The 23631-nt window shown below is 41.2% G+C and overlaps 1 protein-coding gene across 1 annotated transcript in view; it reads right to left on the bottom strand.

The window, feature by feature from the left end:
• Window positions 1-23631, bottom strand: part of mgat5 (alpha-1,6-mannosylglycoprotein 6-beta-N-acetylglucosaminyltransferase) — a 107725-nt gene that overhangs the window by 70092 nt on the left and 14002 nt on the right. Inside the window, exons 2-3 of the mRNA XM_030069887.1 lie at window positions 21226-21695; window positions 12035-12199 (exon numbers count right to left, since the gene is read on the bottom strand). Coding sequence (XP_029925747.1) covers window positions 12035-12199; window positions 21226-21466 — 406 coding nt within the window. The 5' untranslated portion in view covers window positions 21467-21695. The remainder of the gene's footprint in view (window positions 1-12034; window positions 12200-21225; window positions 21696-23631) is intronic.

A 23631-nucleotide genomic window follows, 5' to 3' on the forward strand; every position in this document is an offset into this window, starting at 1 on the left:
TGCTTTTTTCCCCCTATGTCTTTCTCAGAATGATGCCACTTTATCTACAGAGGGGAGGATGAGGGATGAGCACAGAAATGGCACAAGAGAGGCAGGAGGAGATTGGTGACACATTAGCCCACAAACACCAATTTTGAAAAGATTGTGTCCTACGCAGCCCTATTATTATATCTGAAAATATTGATATTATTTACTGTAACCAATGATTATGTACACTGTCAATGAATCTATCAATTTTTTTGTTCAATTAATCAATTAATAATTTCATCTACAGCATTGAATGGCTTCAAATTACTTCCTTAGTCTGATCAGCAACCAAAAAACTATTATATTATTATAATATTAATTTTATAATGATATGAATGTAAAAAAAGGAATATAATCTTACCATCTTAGTGATCCTATCTTTGAGATTTTTATAAATGAGCCAGTGAGGAGGTCCTCAGAACATTCTGAAAAGGTCCTTTGTGCCAGTAGCTGCTACACTTTTTAATGATAAGCTGTAGAAGCTGCATTGCTTTGTTTGTAACATGACAAACTTTTGTAGTTTTTTAATGTGTTTGTTGAATGTGATGCTTGGTTTTTATATTTATGTACTTTGTTGTCATCTGTTTCTGTTCTTGCTCCTTATTGTGAGGTGGTTAATCAAGCTTTCCCCATGGGGGTAAATAAAGTTGTCAACACAATTCAAATCAATTCAGTCACTACGGGAGTGAAATAATAGTAAAATTAAACTATTCCTCATTTTGCTAAGGACCCTCTGGAACCCACTCAAGAACCCCTGAGACTCCCCTGAACCCTATTTAACAAACCGCTGCTCTTGGCTGACCTGCAACCTGACAGCACTCGTGCCAAATACCACGGCTGGCAGATGAAGGGGTAGCTGGGTAATACAGAGCAGAGGGGCTTCCCATGGTGGAGGGCCACGTGTTTGGAGCTGGTCAAAACACATGTCTCACACTGCCTCTGGTCTGCACAAGTGTTCTACTCTGAGGTCCTGAAGGCAACGAAAAACACATCCAAATTCCCCCATGGAGTCCCGCTCCGCAGCCCACGCTCCCATCTCCCTCTTGCTGTTTCACCCTTTCTCCACTGTAACGAACACAATGTCTGGCTGTAATCAATCCCTCTTTTGAGCTGGGGTGATCTGGTCGGCCCCCTGCTCTCAATGACAATATCCAAAAGGGAGATTCAAAGAGAAGCCCCGGAGGCTCGTGTTTTGGCACCGAGAGGAGAGCTGAGAGCAGCGCGGGGACCGCAGGCAGCCAGAACACTTTGATTAGCCCTCATCATTTCCGAGCTATGACTAATGTTCCGCTGTTGACTTGAACAAATGGAGGAAGGCTGAGAGTTTAGGCTTTGGGATGCTCGGGGGGCTCCGCAGCACGACGCATTGTGTGCCTGAAGGACTTTCTGCAGGAACAGCAGAGTACAACTGAGAATTATAGGTGACCTTACTTAAGTAAATTTGCAGGAGCGTTTTTTTTTGTTCTGTTTTGTTTCCTCACAAGCGCTTTAAATAAGGAAACATCTTCAGTCACCTGCCAAAAATATATACATTTCCTGAAAACGGTGAGGTGTGTAGTTTGCAGTCTGTTTTGGTTCATCTTGCAAATTCATGGCAGAGCTGGAAATATTTTAGTGTGCTGTCGCCTGACAAACAGCTTGATAGCCACACAGCTGCAGCCATACAATTAAGTCACTGTCAATTTTTAGCTCATTTTTACAAGGGTGTGTATGAGTGTTTCTGAGTGAAGTTTACAATGACAAGTGGTGCGTGTGAGTGTGTCTACCCTCATACTTGGGCCTTGGCACTTTTGTTGGACGCTGAATTACATGTAATAGGAGTTGGAGGTATGTGGATGTGTGTGTGATTGTGTGTGGTGGGGATTTGGGGCCAGATGTGCCTGGAAAACAGGCTGTTTGGGAGAAGGAGGTCTGGAAATAACGCAGTGCAGATTACACTCCTACAAGACTCAGGAGAAAGCTTTAACCAGCACAGCAACAATACCAGACCGAGGCAGAGATAGAAAGACAATGGAGGAAACAGAGACGGAGATGGAGAGGGAGGCAGGGTGCGGCATACAAAGACAGGGAGAGAGAGGGGGGGGATGAGAGAGAAGAGGTCGTTTACAGAGAGAAAGAAAGCCATACAGTACGGAGAAAACAAGGACGGATATGGGGGATGCAGATACACAGAGAAGGAGAGCATGGGGGGGTTTATAGAAAGAGAAGACCAAAAAAGAGGCAATCATACACTACAGAGAGAGAGGAGAGGTAAGAGAAGTCAGAGAGAGGGGTTTTAAAAGTCTATAGTGTATATATATGCTGTTTTGGCAATATCATGCAACATCCCTGCAAATAGTAGTCTAAATTGCCAAAACTTTTCCATGACTTTTTATGACTGAGTCTGACTGATATTAAATTCTTTTTGCTTCCTGGTTGTTTTTCTAAAGTGGAAAATATAGAGCTTCCAACATTTATGAGCAATTTATGGGCAAATGTGTCAACCAAGCTGCGACATACATTTTCCCATATTCCCGTGAACAGCTTGTAAACTTCCTGATATTCCCAGAGATGATTGAATTCCCTGACCATTCCTGTCCTGAATACAACTGCACAATCAGTGGGAATTCTGCAATAAAGTCACTGAATTCAATAGAGAGAGAGTGAGAGAGAGAGAGAGTCAGAGAGAGGGAGAGAAAGAGAGGGAGAGAGAAGAGATGGGGTGCACGTGGCCGAACCAGTGGTGTTTTAGCTCCAGATGTTCCTCCCATCCTGTTCATTCCCACCCTGGCCCTGATCAGCCACAACCCCCAGAGGGGCAAGCCTGCCCACGGGGGTGTGGAGAACAGAGAGCAGTTGGGACAGGGCTGCTTGTGTGCAGATGCATGTTTTCCACAGTCCAGCTCAGTTCACTCATGATTTGATTGATTCAAAGTGATACACAGCTGAAATGCCAATAGCTAAATCCTCACTTAATTCTTGCTAAGCTGCAGCTAGGTCTGGTCCCATTGTTTCAGTGAGGGACACTGCAGTGAGAATGCTGATAGAGCCGGCAGAGAAAACAAAGAATTTAGTTCATCATTTCAAAAAAGGGCCTCCGCAACATGATCAGTAATATAAAATTCAAACATTACAATTTCTTTTAAATAACAGTAGTTACCTAAATGTGTCGATGATGTAATCCTAACACTTTCACAGCCTGGATCCTTACAGCTAACGAAATAATGAACTCTACTCAGAGTGTTTCAAAACTGGATTTGGGCTTGACTGACTTCCTTCACTGAAGAACTACTGGTATCAATTCAATCAGGCCTGTTTATATTATTTGAATACCCACTGGAAAGCCCCAATTCCACAGGCTATTTGAAGCCAGTCAGATTCCGGCAATGTGACTGGTTAGCCTGTGAGGACATTCAAGTTCATTCAATTTGACTAATTCTATTAATGCAACAAAGATCAAACATCACAAAGAACCTTACTTTTATAGTGAGCCAAAGTTCATTTTAGAACTAAAAAATATAAATAACTAAAAATAATTTTTTTGAAATTGTTCAAATGTCTTATTAATTCTCAGATCTTGTCATTTCTATATTTGTTGTTATAAATGCTGCAATGTTAAAATTTCTAAATGCGTGTTAAAGAGCCAGTGAAGTCTTGTGGTGAAACAATTTGCTCACTTCAATGGATTTTCTTCCTGCTGTGTAGATAAATTAATCTAATTAAATGATATGAAATGGGTCTGAAGCTGTTGAGTGTGCAGTAGAAGGGCTTTGATCACTCTGTGGACTGTTTTTCCTCTAGCTATGGGGGCAGCAGCAGCCTAGAGGCTGAGAAGTAGGCTTGTGACCGGTCACTGGGCTGGAAAACTGGGTTGAGAGAATGAATGAGTAACATTCAACAACTTCCATGGAGTTGCAAAGCATCTTATCCCCAACAGCAGAAGATGCGGTTGCACTGACAAGCTCTGACTGGTTCAGCCCTTCTCAATTTATCAAACAATCCAAATTGATACAACCAACTAACATTATAGTTGATAATCAGGGTGTCACTTATCAAGTATAGCAAAAGTTCAATTATTCAACTTCCGATTCTACGAAATGACAGGTCAACTGCACAGACATTTCTCCTTTTTTTTCTACTTCCCACTACCAATGCCGCTATTGTCCCAAAGTGTTTGCAGACAACTGTAATTTTATTGCCATGCCTACATATTTATTACATGGTTTAAAGACAATTTCATTAAATAGATTTTTCCCCCGAAACGATTTGGTGTATTTTATGCATGTTTCAATTATCAGAAATTTCAACTATTCGAAATACCTTAATTCCCAAGGGGTCAAGGTTCAGCTGTACCTACAACAAATTTACGCCCACTTTTGAGCAGCTGGAAATTAAAAATAAAAACACTGGCAAGCAATGTGGGAGGCGTATAAAAACAGGCTGAACCCTTTAAAACAATCAATAATTGGGATTCAAAACATAATCTTGATGGTAATTTACATGCAAAATTTCAAGTCAAGGACAATGGAGCACATCACAAATTCACACAAGCTAGTGGTACAAAGCTTCCACAGATGTGGTCAACAAAAGCTCAGCCAGTATTCGCATCCTCTACTCAGTGCAGGCAGCAAACTTAATGAAAGCAAAATGGTCCACAGTTTTTGCTGTTTGTTTACAACTGTGCTATAAGGGGATTTAGTGTGCTCTATATGGGAGAGGTCTCCAGAGACTTGCATTAGCAGAGCATGCACAAACGCACAAAATACAGACACACATACATGCTTGTGCATGCGGTGTGCAAGCCTTCCTGCACTAAACTCCACATGCAAAGCAGAGGAAGCTTGTTTCCAGCTGGCCATGTTGGTTAGAAGGAGGAAAGGCCCAGAGAGGCTCAGTCTTCTCTGCTGTTCCCCTTCATGCTCTCATGCTGGCAGGTAAGCACAAGGACTTTATTTAGGGAGATCTGGAGACTGTGGAGTCAAAAAACACTTCCTCCCCATATCTCCACATCAAAGGCAGGAGATTTAGGCCTGCTCACTCCGGTTACAGGCCCAGATTTGATTGCTTGTCATACAGGATACTGGGTTTTTTGTATCAGCATAGATGTTGTCTCACTGTGTCACAGGGCTCTCATCTATCACAGTGGCTTTCAATGATTTACAATGATTCTGGTGCCGAGGCACTTCAGTGAATTACACAAACCCTGGCGATTTCATACATGTTCTCCAGAAAATGCAGTGTTGTGCTGAATTTGGCTCTGCTTGAAGCTGTCAGAGGGAAATGTTTGACTGTCGGGAGATTAAACCGAATTTTATGGATGGAAGTGGCATAACTTTGACATCTTCTTTGAGAAAATCTTCAGACTTGCCTTAGCTGTCTGGCAAAATGTTTTGCCTTTCTGTTCCAGTGAGGAACCACTGGTTTATGCATACTTTAGAGCAGGCGTTCACATGGTGTCCATGACTATTCAGTCATAGTACACACACAGGCTAAATTAAGAGCCATTCAATTTAATTTTGCTTTGTTCTGCCGCTGTAACCTGTATTACAAGCAAAACTGGAATTCATGTTAAGTAAACAACACAACTTCCCTCAAACTGCCACACCTACAAAAATGATTCAGATTCCATGCAGATTCAGATTCAGATTCCCCTCAGGCTGCTGTGTCTACAGTCAAATGCAGGGCTTTGTCTGTGGTGCGTGACTGGAGTCAAGTGCCTATATGTATGTGGTGGATGACAGCATCTCTCAGCAACTGATTAGTATTGAGTGTGTGGTTGTATATGTTTGTGTGTATGTGTGTGTGCGTGTGCACGTGTGTGTTTGTGTGTAGGCGGATGGGTGTGCACTTCATTAGTATTGATCCAGACACTGAGGAAGTAAACCGGCCGTCCACAACAAGATGGAGGCAACATGCTCTGATTCAAGTCCAAGACAGGCTGATGATGTGATTTTTCAAGTTTTTTGAGAGACTGTGCTTTGGTATATGGAATGACTGCCTGTTAGCTTTCTGCATGAGGATCATGTCGGAGATTGTTCCTTGTTCTACTTTCAACACTTGGTGCCTGAAGATGGCAGGATAGCATAGTCAGAGAGCTCATCCTGCTATTAGAAGGTCCAACAATAGTGGAGTGTCCTCTGAGAGCATCCTTGACCATGACATTGAACTGCTTGCTCACTGCAAGTCGTTCTGGCTCTGAACATAAGCTAAATGCTTAAAATGTAAAATGTAAATAAATTCAGTGGCAGAGACATTAGTGGTCAGTCAATAAAATCAAGCAGTAGGTAGAGAATCTTGTGATCACCAGTAAAGTCTCTGTTCTTGTTCCTTTTCTTTATTGATACTCTAGCCTTGGCTCTCATCTTTCACTGAGGGACACAGTTGGATCAATGGCAGAAACAGACAAAGCCCTGAAGATGCTCTGAGGTGTAACCAAGCCTCCATTCACTGGAAAAGCGAACAATGTCTCAAAGAAAGGATGCTACAAATCACCCAGGCAGCGTTGAAGATGTGGCATCGATAACTTTTAACACCAGCAAAGGTTGGAGAGACAGATTGGGAGAGAGAAAGAGAGAAAACAGGGCCAGTCAGATCTCTACAGACCACAACCTGACCTTTCATTCTTTCACAACTCTCCTCACGCCAGGGTGATTATGTGTGTGTTTGTGAGTGCGCCGAAAGAGATTACATTTCCATGCAGGGCCAACCCACAGACGAAAACACCGCTGGGTTGGTTGATTAGCCACATCAGCGAGGCATGGCCAGGCAAAGCGTCACAGACTGCTGTTGGACCGAATCCCATCTGCCTCCTGCTAAGCAGCAACCAAGACCAGATTGACTTGTTTTGATCCCATAAGGGGCTTCTGTGCTTCTTGCCCCCGGCTAAAGGCAATAGAACACGGTGCCTAATGCCTAAGCTGTTCCCCTGCATAGATAGCACTGGCATTGTTACATGACACACATAGAAATGTGCTAAGGCATGTTCACACTTTTCCAGTGTTTGAAAATGTTTTGGATAGCAAAGTGAGCGCAAGGTGATTAAAGAGAGGCCATTTGGGGGAGAAAAAAAAAACAAAAACTGTGTGGATTCTTTTGAGGTTGAGTAAAGTTGAGAAGTTGAGAAAAATAAACTAGTACATATTTTATCTGACTATTCACAAGGAGGAAGTAGAGATTTGTGGAATAAAACAACCAGTACAACAACCAGTATGAAAATGGAGAAACAGCAGTAGAAAATAATAAATTGCTATTTTCTACTATGATCACTAGCTGTTTTGTTGGACGCTCTGCTGTGTGTCAGAGCTGGACATCCATACTGTTTGCCAACAGCTGCAGCTACAACAACCACACTCTTCATGGAAACAAAGTGCATGTAACCAGGAGAGACTAAATTGACTTGCTGGGCCTGCAAATCCATCCTACTCTGTGTCTGATTGACTAGTAATTGTTGCCCTGTTGGTAAGGTTGGTTCAGGTTAGGTTAGGCTTGGGTTAGGGTTTTCCAATCGGGGCAGAGTTTTTTTTTTTTATAATCAACACAAAATGCAGTTAAGCCAGCACTTCTTCTACAAAGAAAGTTGAATACTGTGAACATGCCCCATGGGTTTTCTCATCTATGAGTCAAAAAAAAAAGCACATAGCCTGAAGGGCTATAAAAGTGTGCCAGTCACTGAATGGTGACAATGTTCAAACATCCACACCTACTGAGGAAACCAGGACAAAGGAAGTGAATAAGAGAGGAACTTGCTTAACAGGTGCAAGTAAATTACCCTTGAGCCAGGAGTTTAACCCTCAAACAGCTTGACTGGGAGCTGCTCAAAGGTATAAAGACAGCCTTACTGGGCAGTCCTGAAGGACGTGTGTGTCCCCCTTCCTCTCTATCCACTTTCACCAGCTGTTGCTGTAAATAAATTTAGCTAGCTTCTTGGTTAAAAATATCACTACCACTCATTTCTTAGATCATTTCCCAGCCCAGTATATGGGTATTCTTGCTGTGTTTTGATACTGTGAACTGGGCCTAATAAAAGGCTATAACAAGATTGCCATATATTAGAAAATCAATGCAGCAGGTGAGTTTATATGACCACATAGTTACACAATCCACATCTGCACTTTGCTACTGGAAAGTCCTTGAGAGGACTAGAGCTATTTGCAGCCACTAAAAAGTGCTGTCTCACTCTTCCTTGAGCAGAGGAGTGCCATCATTAGAGCAGTCTGAGCAGCCGCAGGCAAGTGCTTCAAGATGAAATTCAGACACAGCACTGTAGACGGAAAGTGATGGGTAGTGTCAGATCCTGTTTGCTAACAAAATTATTATAGCAAACATCATAGCATGAATATTGATTGCACAAGTTTATAATAAGGTATTAATTTATTTATTGTCTAATCAACTACCATTTAACATAATGTGTTATTCTGAAAAAAAAAATGTCCAACCAGAGCCTTAAGGGGAAGAATGGGACACTATTTATACTGCTAAGTAGTTTACATTAGCTATGGCATGATAATTCCAAGCCATGGATGGAGGTAAAATGGAACCTCAGCTGTAGATCTAAAGGACTATAGTATGGCCTATTCATTAGCCATACCTAGATTTTTCAAGCCGGTTTGAGGGTCAGGAATTGATGAAGCTTTGGTCACAGGCCAGTCCCTAACCTATAGATTGTTTCTACCTCTACCCTTGCAAACTGTAATTCTTTTTGTCACATGGTTACAATGAAGGAGACAGCCTCCACGATAAGCAAACTAACAGAGGCTTTTGGCTTTGGTGTCCCCAAACATTTGTAGAGAATTCATTAATGTTTTATTTCAAAATAGCCTCAACCACATTTGTGCATTGAGAGATTTCAAAGAACTCCCACAAGGGAAAATGAATAAGGGGCAATAAACAACACCCTCTGAGTAAGATGTAACATACTGTACTTTATTCCATCTGTCAATCATGCAAAACATTAATGTTTTCAATTGAATTGCTTTGCACAATGAAAATGTAGTATTGATTATGTATGTCATATTGTGTATTGTGACTCACTTTGAAGAGTAGCTTTTTTATCTGATTTTGCCAAAGAGTAGGGTTTTTCAGCTTCTGTTATATTAAATTCAGTCCCAGCTAATATAGTTGGTATTCAGCTATTCTGACTGACATTTGATTTTTACCAGGGTGAATGGCCTCTTTTGACCTGAGCCAAAGAATTTTTGTAAGTTTTAGCAATTATTTTTGGCACTTGGAGCACAATGGAGTACCAATGATTTTTACAACATGAGAACAATTTGTACAATATAAAGTACATTTAGAGTCATTTAGAGTAGTAGTAATGATTAGTTCCTACTTTTTGGTTGAAAGTCTGCTTTAAATTAAATTACCTGGTGTTGTTTTTGGTCACAATCAAAACCTGCTGACTCTTCGCACTCCATCATTTATCAGTGTGCCCTCTGTGATTTTTGTGCAGCTGTAGTGCCCTTCAGTGACAATTTTACATTTGTCCCACATCTGTTGCTGTTTGGGCTGAAGTTGTGATTCAAGTTGAGGCTCTAATACTACAAATGTTGTGAATCATAATACAATGTTCACTTCTACAACTTTTTTACTTGAATAACACTAAGACACAATTACAATGTTTATTTTCATTTCACTTCCTTCTTGTGGTGGCACAGCACTGCTGAATAAATACAGAGGAAACAGTGCACATGGTCTAAACTACCACACTGTTCTGTGTGGGAATCCTCAACCCATCTGGCACTCCAAACAGGTCAGTTTAAATTCTAGGAATAACTTGCAAATACTATTTGACCCAGGTCTGCCTCCTGAAACAGCAGAGTTCAGGGTTTAGAAAAGTTCAGACAGTTCATGCGGAAACACTGCAGTCCCAGGGCTACTGCTCTGCTCCATCTTGATAGTGGCCTCCCTGAAAGGCAGGCGTGTTCCCTTCACTGTCCAGATCCCTATCTCTGTAATTGCTTTCCAGCCAGGGAGGAGCAGTAGTGGAGTTGGCAATGGCGCAGCCTGCCACCCACTCCAAGACAGGAGACATGCGCCAGTGAAGACTCTTGAGTGTTGGGACCTTTAGTCCATTGCCAAGAGAGATTTGGGTGCCACTTTATCAGCTGAACCTGTATTCAGGTTCAAAATGCTGTCACAAAAGGGCTCTGTTAGAACTTTTAAGCAAATAGGGCATTCAAATTTATTGACACATGTCACAGGTTCAGGTAGTGGCGTTCCAAAACATAGGGACTCTAGCCAAGAGTGCCTCACTGATGGTAAATGAGGTAGGTCTCTCGTCTCTGATGTCCAACATGCTACAACTGAGACCTGCTCTACACCTTGAGTGTCCTCTACAGTCTAGGCCAGACACTTCATGTGACTTTTGAACACCATGCCTGAGGAACCAAGGTTGACAAATTTACTGCCATCTTTTAAAGAATATGTCAAATTGAACTGTTATTGAGTCGGCTTTTAAACAATTTGTTGTGACCAATTACACTGTTACTTTTCATTGTTATTTTATTCTGATGTAACCTTGCTTAAAAACACATAGCATTTTCATGACTTATCTTACTTTGATTTAGTATTACCTTATTGTTTGTACAGCACTTTGGAACACAGTTTTGAAAAGTACTATATAAATGACATTTATTGTTATTAAAACATCTTTCATTTATCCCCATACAAAAGCACTTGTGTCAAGGCCAGACAGCACACTATAAAAAAAAGTATCCTTTCAAAGACAAAGTAACCCAAACTAAATGAATCCCTCAATGGCAGACAGATGAGATCTAGATAGCTGTACACCAGGAGAAACGTCACATTGCCCTATTATTAATAGTCCTGCAAAGGACTATTAATACTGACCTGTTCATGTTCAAACTATAATCTTAAGCCTGTGGGTTATGTACTTTCTTATGACATGCACTGGGTTGATGGTGTGCAGACTTTCACAGGATGTCCATACCATATACAGTAGCTTCAGTCCATTATTTCTAATTTGTGGCCACACAACTCAAGGATTTAAATGAGGAAGATTTCTCAATCACACAGGAAGCATGAATACTTGCTAATAGATGGCAATGCAGCTGTCATTATGATTAGATCCATTAGAACTGGGGCTTTGTGTAACTTAATCAGCCTAATCCAATTCTGAATATATTGCATCACAGCATTGGCTCCACATTCCTACTGTTTAATACTGTGCAAACGACAAAGAGCAAGTCCCTAGATCCCAGAAAAACCAACACCTCATTCTCTCAACTGGGGTGAATTCATCATCTGAAAGCTGGCAGGAAAATCAATGAAAACTAATAAAAGGGTCACACAGCGTGAACAGGAGGCCTTATTTGAATTATGTCCAAGGATGCAGTCTGGGCTTGTAAAGTGCCTTGAGTGCACTGTGTACTACTGGAGGTGTTTTAGTTGGTTTTAATAATTAAGTTAGTAATTATAAGAAATATGAACATAAACCAACAAGGGTCTCTGGACCTCACATCCATACTTGCAACATATCCTTGTTTCTTATATGTAAGTTAATACATTCAACAAGGTATTGCTGAGGAAAATTAAAAATCCACACACAGCGCAAATAAATAAAGTCTGGCTAAGCTCAACTAAGTCTGAGCGAGTGAATCCATCGATGGATTTGCATTTGCAATTTTTCTGAATGATGCGGTATCAAAAATGACAACTGCAGAAAGCCAGAGCTTTTGTTTCTCTTCTCTTAGAGCTCCACTCCTTTTTGTGCCTTTGTGAGAGAAGCTTCAGTCTACAGACTTAAAACAAACCCTTTCAGTTTATCCTGCCCTTATCACTTCACTGTCACAAGCACACGTACACGCAGTAACTCACACAAACTCCATACTCTTCCAAAACAAAAACCCTCTCATAACTTTTGTGTATCTATGGGGCCTGATAATATAGCTGTAATGCAGTTTGACTTCTACATCACTAAACTGTTTTCTGTTCTTTTGTTTGTTGTATCATGCACTTTAAACAGTAAGGAATTTGAAGTTTGAGAAATATTAAAAACTGTAAAACTCACCAGCCACATTGACTTTCTCTGCATTGGCGGCACTGGGTGTGGCGGTGCTGGTGCCGTTGGTCAGGTTGCCCCCTGTGCCGTTGTAGATGTTTTCCACCTTGGACTCCAGCTTGCCCAGCCTCAGCATGATGTTATCCAGCAGCACTGCAAGGGTCTTCTTCAAGTCTGTATGTCAGAGTAATGAATGTGTTATGAAATGTTGTTTAATCCTCCGCCTATGATTTAACAGCGGTTGTCACCCAACACCACCCAATATCTCCAGGTTTGAAGCTCAAAATTATCTTCTTGCATCATCATGCTCAGAATCAGTATTTACAGAAACGTTCTCTTGGACTGCAGCGCTTTTATCTGAGTGGGTTGACCAGATATAATCAAAATTTGGGAAATGCTTGATGTATCTACTGATTGTGATTCCACTCAGTGTGCATTTTTTTAGTTCACAGTTAAGGTTTTTATTAGTTAGTTGGTTTATTTATTTATTTACTTAATATTCATTTAATATTATTTTAAATTTTATTTTGTTTCAGTTTCAGTGTTGTTAGACCAAGCTAATAATAATCACAGCAATTTTAATCACTCATAATCAAATGCAATAAAATAATATAAACATATTTATGGATTTAAAAAACTAAGCCAGGTGCATAAAAGCGCATTTTAATTGCAAGCCAATTTGATTCACTATGCAGCTTTGTCAGAACAATGAGATAGCACATGGATACTGCTACTGCATAACTATAGCAATATTTAGGAATACTCTAGGCAGCAGTGTGTGTGTTGCTCTGTCCACAAGCTTGTTTCCATTTGTCACTGTGATCATAATCGTGCGTCTGGACAAAAATATACACAATAACATACACAAGTGGGGTTTTATAGTCTGAAGTGTTAACATTTGAAAGGAAGTCGCTACACTTGGACTTGCAGACTACATAAAACATGGACTTCAGCTGAAGAGCAGACAAGTAAGGCTCCTCCTGTGTCCGGCCCAGGGAACGCTTCACAATTTTTTTTTGTAATGGTAAATCATCACAAGGCTTACCATTACCATCAATACATATATTTAATTTATGATCCAGCCTTTTAGTCTGGGAGGCCTTGCTCAGCTTTCTCTGAAAATGGAGAAACAGGGACACTTCAGTTCCCACTACAGTAAGTCATTGGATTTCATGCTGCCGGCTTGAGGCTCATTTAAATGTAAAACCGGAGCCACGGTGTCTTTGCAAGTGACCTTGCTGCTTAATTTGGGTCTTTGCATTTCTCTGGGCATCTTCTTTCCATGGGCATTTATCTGCACAGGACACGGCTAGCGGTAGAGAAGGCGGGAGGGACGCCAGCTAGTATGGGACACTGACAATGCCATTTTGAATGTCTGCCCTATGTTGGTACCCAAGGCATGACATTTTTGCCTTAGTCCTTGTGGTATTTGTCTGATACTGTAACCTACAGCAAATGCAATGACATTTCCAGGCTTCTCCAGGCTTGTGTGACTGGTGCTTTATGAAAAAAATCTCAACAAATAACATTATTTTTCATTAGCCGGAAATGTTGTATGATGACCTTTTAGCAGTATCATATATTGCTGTAACTAAGACTAAGATTTTATGTTAAAATATTGGCTTATGTGCTTAAAGACAGATTATACCCTATATACAGTATGACTCCACTGTAATACCAGAGCTAGATTTGGTCATGCTCTCATACAGAATCAAAATGATTTACTGAGATGACGATAATTGCAGTTTGCCTGTCTATCACACCGGAGCGCCACATTTTCCCTAACCGTGATGCATTTGACACGCCAGCCTTCATCACGTCAGAGAGATTGGCAAGGGCACAACGAGCCCTGGCAGGGCACACCAGCCTGAGTTGCGTGAAGAAAAACGCCAGAGCATTTGTCTGCTTTAGACAGGCTCTGTGTGCTGGAAGAAGCAGATGCCCAGAGCGCAGCGCGGTGAGACGAGGAAGAAATCAACTGGAAAGCTTAGGAGCGGCAGCCTTGCCAGGTTATTGGGCTGAACGTAATTAGAAAAAAAAATGGGGTGAGCCCTGAGTGAATGCGTCCCTCTGTTCACTTCAGCAACATAGGCCTGCACCCCATGGTGGCTTCAAATTTTGCATTAGTCACATTCCCCAGCCTGTCAAACCTGTTGAAAACACTTCAGTGCCTCACCTTCTATCTTTGTTATTGTTGCTATGTGTTACACTGGCAAACATGCAAACCATTTGCATGTTTAATGGCATTGTTGTGTTCAAGTGCAAGAGTGAAAAACGGAAGAATCCCTTACAAAGGGGAACAAACGAGAATGCAGTGACATATCAAAGCCACTTGTTGAAAAGGAGTCATTGTATGTATCAACTTTTACAGACACAAATCTAGCAGTCTTGTGGGTGAAGATGAAAAAGATATAATGCATTCTTTTATCACCTTCAGTTCTTACTGGTCGTGGTTTCAATGTTGACCATTTTCAAAGGACAACAGTCTCCTTAGCCTGAAGTTCCATCTACTTCAGCCATAGCAATTTTTCCCAAACAAAATATGACAGCATTCTGCAATCTGCATCCGAAATGGGTCACATCCTATGGGCCAAAGCTGTGTACTGAAATAGAATTGTCATATAGTAGGTTCAGTGATAAAATACTTTACAAAAGCTTGCGTTGGCAAAAACTGAAGTTAGGGCTCAATAACCAGTTTCATACAGGGAGAGGCTGTGAAGCACTTTGCTTCACAGTTCTCAAAGCCATCCATGAACAAACCACAGAAAATGTCACCAAGGTCAGTTCAGGTGTTACTCCTCTGTCTGTTTTCTCACAAGTCTAAATTAAGCTGTGACACACATCTGCCTACACAGTAACAACCAGCCACCTGTCCATTATACAAAGACACTGCGGCCTGTGCAGGGTCTATAAAGATCTACTGTGTCTGAAAATGTCCCAAGAGGTCCAGCCGTGCTTTTGTGTGCATTAGCTGGAACATACAGTGAAACGGCCTGGGGATGTAATATGTGAAGAGCCTCTTGATCAACCAAGCAACAATTTTCAATAGACCTACAAAACAGACGGGCACTGTTGTCACACACCCATGAGTGCTCAAATCTCAGGAGTGCTATGTTTTCAAATATACACTGTGTACACTATTTTAGAAACAATTTTTCTCTTGATGAAATAAACTGACTTGATGAATACAGCTTAGAGCCATGATGCCACATTGATTTCACCATTTATATCCACTTCAGTCATACATCATAGATTGCGCAAAAGTGGTGCAAATATCACTAATGTGGTCATGGTGTTTATTTCACTAAGTGTAGCCCACTGTGTGTATGATATAACAAAAAGAATGTTTAAATTTGAATACAAGGAAAGTGCCTTCATGTTCTTAAAGCTTTGTAAAGCAGTCTTAACAGATTCTGCCATAAGTCAAAATGGATAAGAGCTATGGGTCAGATTGTATTTGCTCCTCACTACAATGAGTTGAATTAGCACAATAGGTTAGCTTCAATTTAAACATCCTGACTGGCCTCCTCTAAAGTCTGCAGTAAGAAATTGTACACTGGTTCAATAGAGGGGGTGGGGGGCTGGGGGAGAGTAAACGTCACAAAGTTAAAGCTAGTGGAATTACTGGTTCATATTTTCTGCTGGTGTGTGAATCCGTGGAGATTTTAATTCACTACTAGTTGGGCTGACAGATGGGAGCTATAATCCATATTTCTATGCCGCAGAGTGCTCTCTGATGACCTAGCAATGTTAAATGTTCTCCGTAAGCAGATCACCAGTTACGTGCCATTTCAAATGCTTCATGTGCAGTAGCAGAAATGACAGATGCACAAAAAGCATCAATTGTGAGATTAAGAGCAACAGTGTCACAGTTAAAACTGTTTACAAGTTGCAAGAAAATAAATAAATGTGAGGTTTACAGTCGCAGAGGCCTTCAGCAGCCAGGGTGTTACAAAAGCATCCATGTTGTTGTGAGTAATGCTTAAACTTGTCCCTCCAAACGCGGCTACTGCTGCCAGGTAACCAAATGAGTAATAGCCTCCCTAGGGCCACAGTTCTGCCTGTCTCAATATTTCTCAGCGTGGTAATGCAATTGCAAAATAAAACTTGAAGCAGTAAAGATACTGCATTACATTTTGCATTTGCCAATGGCGTCATAAAGATGATAATCTCAACGTACCACAAATTCACAGTTTTCATTAAGCCCATAAGCATTACAGAGGAGTGATTACAAGGAAATATGGGCCCATAGTATCGGTCAGTGATCCCTATTGTTTATTGTCAGTGAGAGTTAACCCACTTCAGTCCTGTCCATTCAATGTAAAGTTGCAAAGACCAGATAAAAACACAAGGAGCAGGCTATGACCTTCCAACCTAGAGGGGACAGGGAGGATTAGGTAAGTAATATAAGCTTACACTAGAACCAGTTCTGGTGTAAGCCAGAATGTAAGCCTGAATCCTGATATTAGCTCAACAGAGGAAGTGGAGGCAAAAAACCAGTGTGATTATGTGTCCACAATGGCTGTTGGGCTGGTTAGTTACAGGACATGGTGTTATGTTGCTTGTCACACCTATCTGTATGGCTCGGGATGGGAGAGATCCCATCCTTCACTATGAGGGAAAAGGATCACCCCCGCAGGAGCTTTATGATGCTTATTCACCCGTTAGTCCATTTGCCTGGTTTGAATCAGAGTGAAAATGATACTTTTGGTTTGTTTTCTATTTGGTTTGATTTGGTTGCACATGGCACAAATTTAAGTGGATTAGAATAGCAAATAGGAAACATTTGCTGAGGGGGTGTGACAGGGGGAGTGGCTGGATACATGCTTGCAAATGTCTGATGATTCATTCATCATAAATATGGACCAAAAACAAGCCTCTTGTAAGTGCATGCAGAAATCACTGAAATTAACTGAGTACAGAGAACACAGAGCCAGTGTTGCAGTTACGTTTGGTGATACTTGTAGTAATTCTGCTTTGGAAAATGTTGCTCTGTATGAACATGTGTTAAGGCTTCAAATTATCAACAATACATTCCTACCATGACCTGTAATAATACACTGTGGCATGTTTGGTTCATTTCATGCAATTGGGATGAATCAGCGTGAAATCTTGTTTGCACCAGGGTTATATTCAACTGCTGTGAAAACAACCTTAGGTATTATGATGGTTGTGATGCTCCTGTGCAGCAGGTGAACAAGTGGCTCTGATGGGAGGGTGCTTACAGCCTACTCTGTTAACGTAGAGTGGTACTATTTCATCCTCATCGTCCTGTGCTCCATTACAGAGAGAGGGGGGATGTGCTTTCAGTCACACATGGCACTTAATGTGGGGCCTACTTTTATCTTGTGTGAGAGGTGCTGTAGGTAAATGGGTGACAGGAGCGCTCAGATATCATCCACCCCAACAGATAATTATCAGCATAAAACTAAATGAATAAATAAAAACAATCTCTGCAGGCAATTGCAGAGATATGTCAGGTATGTCATCAAGTTTCATCAAAACTTTATCCTTGTTAATGGAAGTTGGCAGGGTGAAATTTAAGACCTGTGTCACAATGTGGGGGAAAAAAGCTAGGAAAAATTACAAGTGACAATGAAAACAACTGCAGACTTCACAGAATACATATCTACATGACTTGGCTGACCTGTCTCACCAGGAAACCACAACATTTTAAGACCTCTAAAAATGAATTTAAAAGTTGTACTGCTATGTTTCACTTTATTCAAGTGTATTTATGTCTATTTGAGCTTGGATTGTATAATGTTAGATATTTTAAGACCTTTGTAGGACTTCCTGCCAACCCTGCCTTTGGACGAAAGTAAAAAAAATGATTGTATTAACACAGATCAGTGACAAAAAGATCAAACCACTATCAAATACTAATTGAAAATAAGGCAGTAGTTTATGTAGATAAACAACACCTACATCAACATACATTATACCTACATATAATGTAGCAGGTATGTATGTATGTAGGTATGTATCTACATATAATGACACTCTTTCATGTACTTCTATAGGAGAGGATAGCAGTTCTAGTCCTGAATCATCAGTGACCACGTAACACTAAATGGGCAGACTGCCAGCTGTTCAGACACATTTGACTTCATGTTTTTCAACAAGTGAGATTCTCACTACCAGCCCAAACCAATAAAACAATGTTCCAGCAGTCCAACAAATGGGCTTTCAAATGAGTCACCATATTTAATTCACATGCATTAAGATTTTATGGGTCATTTACGGGTTGCAAGAGAGGAAGCCATGGCTCCCCTTAAACTCATTATGGTCATACGAGGGCAAATCACTGACCAAGTGAGTGTACACAGGAAGCACAAAGTGCCCTGCTACCTCACTATCTAATCAAGGACATGGAATGAATTTCACTGTGATATTAGACAGGGGCCTGCAGAAGCTTTGGCAGCTCAGACAACAGCATCAACATCCAGCTTATGAAGGAACAAAACAAATGATATGACAGTGGTCTCAGGAATCAGAGGCTAATATTACAGTGAAATCTATTGGCTAGGGTTGGATTACATCTGCCTCAATTAATTCAATCATTCAGGACAGTCGCTATATGAACACATATACATGGACAAATACAACCCCAAGGAGGATACAGTGTAAGCAACTGTTCCCAATAAATTCAACTATACAGTCTGATTTTAGTAAATCCCTTCTTCTGGGCACCATTACTTACAGGTGATGAGGTACGAAGGAGTATTTATATTTTAAGAGGTCAACCTTATTTCTTTCATCAGCTTGTGTACAACAAAAAGCCATACTGAATAACATGTTCATGATGTGAATAAACATGCTTTGTATTAGTGGTTTGAAGATTATTGTCAAGAGAAATTAACAAAGAAGAGCCTGCTGATGATGGGTTTGGGAAAGGGGCACTTTGCAAGCTTCGTAGAGGCTGATTTGTGAGCATTTTGCATACGTTATGCATGTACCTGGAGATAAACGTGGGCAGCTTATTGCTTCCTCTTGCCTGTCTCTATTCCTCTTGAGGTGTGCTGATTAGCAGACTGTGGCAGAACCAGTCTAATGAAAAAAGAGCTATGCTGTCTGCCTCACCCTGACAAGCAAATGGGTTTTTTGAGTACTGAGAGTAATGAGAATCACTTGCTTTAGAATATGGCCTGCATTTGTGCTGATTATGATCCTAGAGGTAAGTAATGTTGTTAAAATTCTACAAGTTAAACAGCTGTAGGCATGGGCTTAAAACGGCATAATAAGCCTATGCTAATAAGTTGTATGGCTTGGTTCTTCATGGAAGATGGCATCCCTCATTTCAGCAGTTATTTAACCAGGTATTTTTTTTACTGCACACATGGGATGAGAGGAGGTATCCATCTCATAATTGTGGTGGAGAGAAACAGGCCAGAGCCCTTTCATTAAACACTGATGGGTAATGAAAGCTCAAGCTGTGCAAGGTAGTAAGGCATAAGCTACTCCATGCAAGCATCTTGTGTGCACACACACCCACAGCCACAGCCACAGCCACACATTTCCTGAAGCACCAACAGGTCTGCTGTGTGTGCCCCCTTTCAGCACAGGCATTACTAGTTTGTGTCCTTCAAAGTAACTATTTGCTCCAGCTGCTTACCATCTAAAAGTCGTATTATGTGTGTGTGCTGACATAGCTCACTACCGATGATGCATTTTGACAGAAATATGGTTCTGCATGAAAAATGTCTTGGCTCGCTTGGTGACAGTTAGCCAGAAAGGTCAGACAACAGTGGAAGTCGGCTACTTCTGCACTACTTCAGTTTCTGTCCAAATTCTCTCGGAGCTGATTTAATTTCCCCAAGCTTTACTGTATCCTGTTGTTTCTCAGAGCATTAGAGCGCAATCAATTCCAATCTCAGGTTTCTAATGAAGCCTCCCATCGAGCCATATAGGTCTATTAATGGCATGAATAACTTATTGATGTGTCTTCTGGACCTGTGCTATTACACTATTTCACTCCAATGTAGCTGTATCAGCGTTAAAACCTCCCAACCTCCCTCCACAAGTTTTCTTGGGTACACACTGTTGTGGCCGCTCAAGGGTTAGACAAATATAACTGGTCAATCCAATTTAAAGAGGGGAAAAAAGAAAGAACAAGACATAGGCCAATATACCATACACTAAAACAGTGATTGTTAAAGGATAACTTCTGTTTTTTACCCCTGTGTTTTAAGAGCATCAGCTAAGAAAATGGCAAAATTCAAATAAAATTGTTGTTTAATTTTTAAGAAGCCTATATATCAGACACCAGAGAATTGAAATCCATGTCTCCAGGTTTACCATCTCCTTTCAATCAAAGACCAACAATATGAATCCAGTGAGTCATTTCTTAGTAAAGTCCTCTAACATCAGGCCTGTCGACAGCCTTCTCCATCTTTTAGTGAGAGATGACTCACTGAAGGATTTACTGGACTGAAAGAACCGAAAAGCCACAATATGCCCGAAGGTACTGTAAAGATTAGAGAAGCAGGCTAGTGACCAGAAAGTCACCAGTTGTAATCCCAGGACTGCCTGGGCAAATCTGGGTGAAGAAAGTGAATGAGTCACTGCTCCAGTAGAGCAGAGAAGACCTAAGGTGTGAAACAGTGATTACTGTGACAAAGCAGCAGGATGTTGCTGAAAAAAGGGGTATATGTGTATACTCTTTTTCACTTTTATATTTTGTACAGATATGCAAGTACAGGCCAGATCCATGAGGGCATTGTGCCACTAGGGCACATGGACTAGGGACCAACAAAAACGATACGATCTGGAATGACCTTGTATTGAAATGTTTGTGAAAAACATCTGAATGCAACCTTTCATAAGCATTTAAATAAAACGGAGTAAATCCAGTTAAATTTAAACAAAAATTGTAACCCTGTCAATCAGTTAGTAAGGGCACTACAACTTAGCATTTTTGTCTTTCTGTAAAACTAAATTAAATACAAATCCAGTGAGAAGGGAAATGACAATTGCACCCACATTATTGTAAACATTGCCCAGCCCTCTCGCTTTTGCTCCACTGTCTTTCAGATGGAGAGGCGGCCTGTGAGTGGTTTTCATATCAACCATCATGTAAATCAAAATAAGGATACTGATAATTGAAAAGGTCTAGACATCGGCCCTGATTATCAGCTGGGACTGATGACGGGTTGATCCCTAACATGGACTGCAGTAAAACATAAGCGCTAGCTACTCACCATAGGCTGTCATGGTGCCCACATAAGGCCCATCCATGACACTCTGGTTCTCCTCAGCTAGGGCTTTGATGTAGCGCTTGCTGAGGTCCAGGATCTGTTGTCGCAGCACAGCACTGCTCTCGTGGCTGGCTCTCTGTTGGATGGTGAAATGCAACAGCATCATGCCCCAGATGAACCCAAAGCTGACCAGGAAGAAGCCCAGCTTCTGGGATGACAGCTTCCAAAGGAAGGGCACGGCCATGCTGGCGTTGGAGGAGTGTGGTGACTCTGGTTTGACTGAAGGAGGGTGCAGAGGTCGGAGAGGAGAATCAGGATGGCAGGCGGGGCATGGTGGTGTCGGCTCGTGCAGCTATGGTCGTTTTTGGTGGAGGTGCGTGGCCTGTTTGCCTCACCGGTGTGTTTTCCTTCTCTGGCCCATCCTCACGGCTCAGGCATATCTCAGAGGGCTGGGTCTAATACCAGGCTGCATTCTGCCACACATAAGAGAGAGAGAGAGCAAAAAGAGATAAGAGAAATGGTTGGTTAGTTGGTCTGGCAGACACTGATGAAGAGGGAGTTGCCACTCACAGCTATTATATAAAAATTAAGTCTTAAATTTGCATGTTCATAATTGAGAGTAACTTCATAATGAAGAAACAGCAATCACTATATTCAAATCAACATAATTCTCTCAAGCAAAAACAGCCAGTGCATTTGTACTCACTGTGTTTTCTTTCAGCAAAGGTTTATGCATCAGTGAGATAAAATCATGAAAGAAAGGTATGTGCCTTTCATTCTTTACAGTAACAATAAGCTTTGAGGGAGTGATACACAGCTTTGTTGCCTCAGACCCCTAGCTGGAGGCTCTGAGGCTTCACCTCACCACAACATCACTGCTGCAGAAACACATGGTGCCCTGTGAAACTGTGGTACAAGTAGCTGCCGTTAAGTTCGCCTGAGGACATCGAGTGAATAAGGAACCAACCGAGCACGGGTGGTCAAACAGGATGTGGTACAACAGGGTGGAATACAGACTTCATGCTGTTTACCTGAAACTAGGCAGCCAATTTCTAACTGCAGCAGACCACACAGCACAGAAAATGTCTGTGCCAGTTTGTGTTCCTATGGAATGTGTGTGATATTGAAATGTCCAACCTGTCCTAATTTGACTAGAAGGGATTGACTGAATGGAGGCTTTTACTGGGCCAGACTTTCATGCAGTACATACTGTATGAATTAATTTTTTTTAATAAATGAAAACACTTTGACATAATTAGCCTATACAGGATCATCCCCAATGTAACAAAGTAAAATATTCTGTCAAATCATAGCAGAGTTTGATGTTTAGGGGGAACGGACAGTATGGTTTGGGTGGCTGGATGACAACATGACCTATAAGAAGAAACACTTGCTACTGCTGACTAAAAATGATGTAAACTTCCTCTACATCATTTAAAAGTGGTGTCATGCTCCTCTACACTCTTGAGAGAAAGGCTGCACACAACAGTCGTGCTTCACTGGTCCAGTTTGATGTCCGCGATTGATAGAGCTAAATGGAATTTTTGAAGGCAAAGTTGGCCTCTTCAAAATTTAAAAATTAAGGTTGCCTGCAATTTTTCTTCTTTTCCAACAAGCTAGAATCTGATCAGAATTTTAACTATGTCAGAAGGCATTGCCTGCTACTGTGGCTGCTTCATCCTCTTTATGTGAAATCTGCCCGTAGACTTTTCTGCCAGACAATTAAAGTAAGTAAACAGCTCTCCCACACGTGTAAACACTCAGTAAAATGCTTGGTGTCTGTAGGCTGGGTGCATGTGTCTGTGTAAAGGTGAAAGGCCAATCACTTACTCCCACTAAGGGATGAACTGTGAACTCAGTGGGAGGGAAGAAGAAAACTAGTTAAATGCTAGGTCTCATTCCCATCGGGTGGCCTTCATCATGGCAGCAACAACTCTTTACTGGATTGCTGGAGTGAGACAAGATATACCTGTAAGGAAACAGTGGTGTAGCTGCTCAGGAGGCATCAGCTTAGTGGGTGAGATGGTGGAAGCAGGGCAATTTGATTTTGGTGTTGAGGTCAGAAAAATCTTATGACAACTGGGGCATAATGATCAGTTTGTTATCCTTGAAATCATAAAATGCAAGCTGTAGTTCATTTCTTGATATTGCAGCTTTGGCTTGGTTTAATATATTGCCCCAGTGTTGCATTTTCCAATGTGCCAACATGGCCTTGAAATCATAAAGGCTGTGTTAAACTAGACATTTTTTGGCGAGGGACATTTCAAGCAACAGGACACTAATTGATTTTTTTTTTTTTTCCCATCAGCAAGAAGATCAAATTCCATTAGTGCAATAACAATGAGGCAAACCCTCAACCGTTGTTGCTGTTGTCTTTTGTAATACAGTGTTGATCAACAAATGACCCCA

Source organism: Myripristis murdjan, chromosome 2 (genome assembly GCF_902150065.1).
Source record: "Myripristis murdjan chromosome 2, fMyrMur1.1, whole genome shotgun sequence".
NCBI classification, from domain to species: Eukaryota; Metazoa; Chordata; class Actinopteri; order Holocentriformes; family Holocentridae; genus Myripristis; species Myripristis murdjan.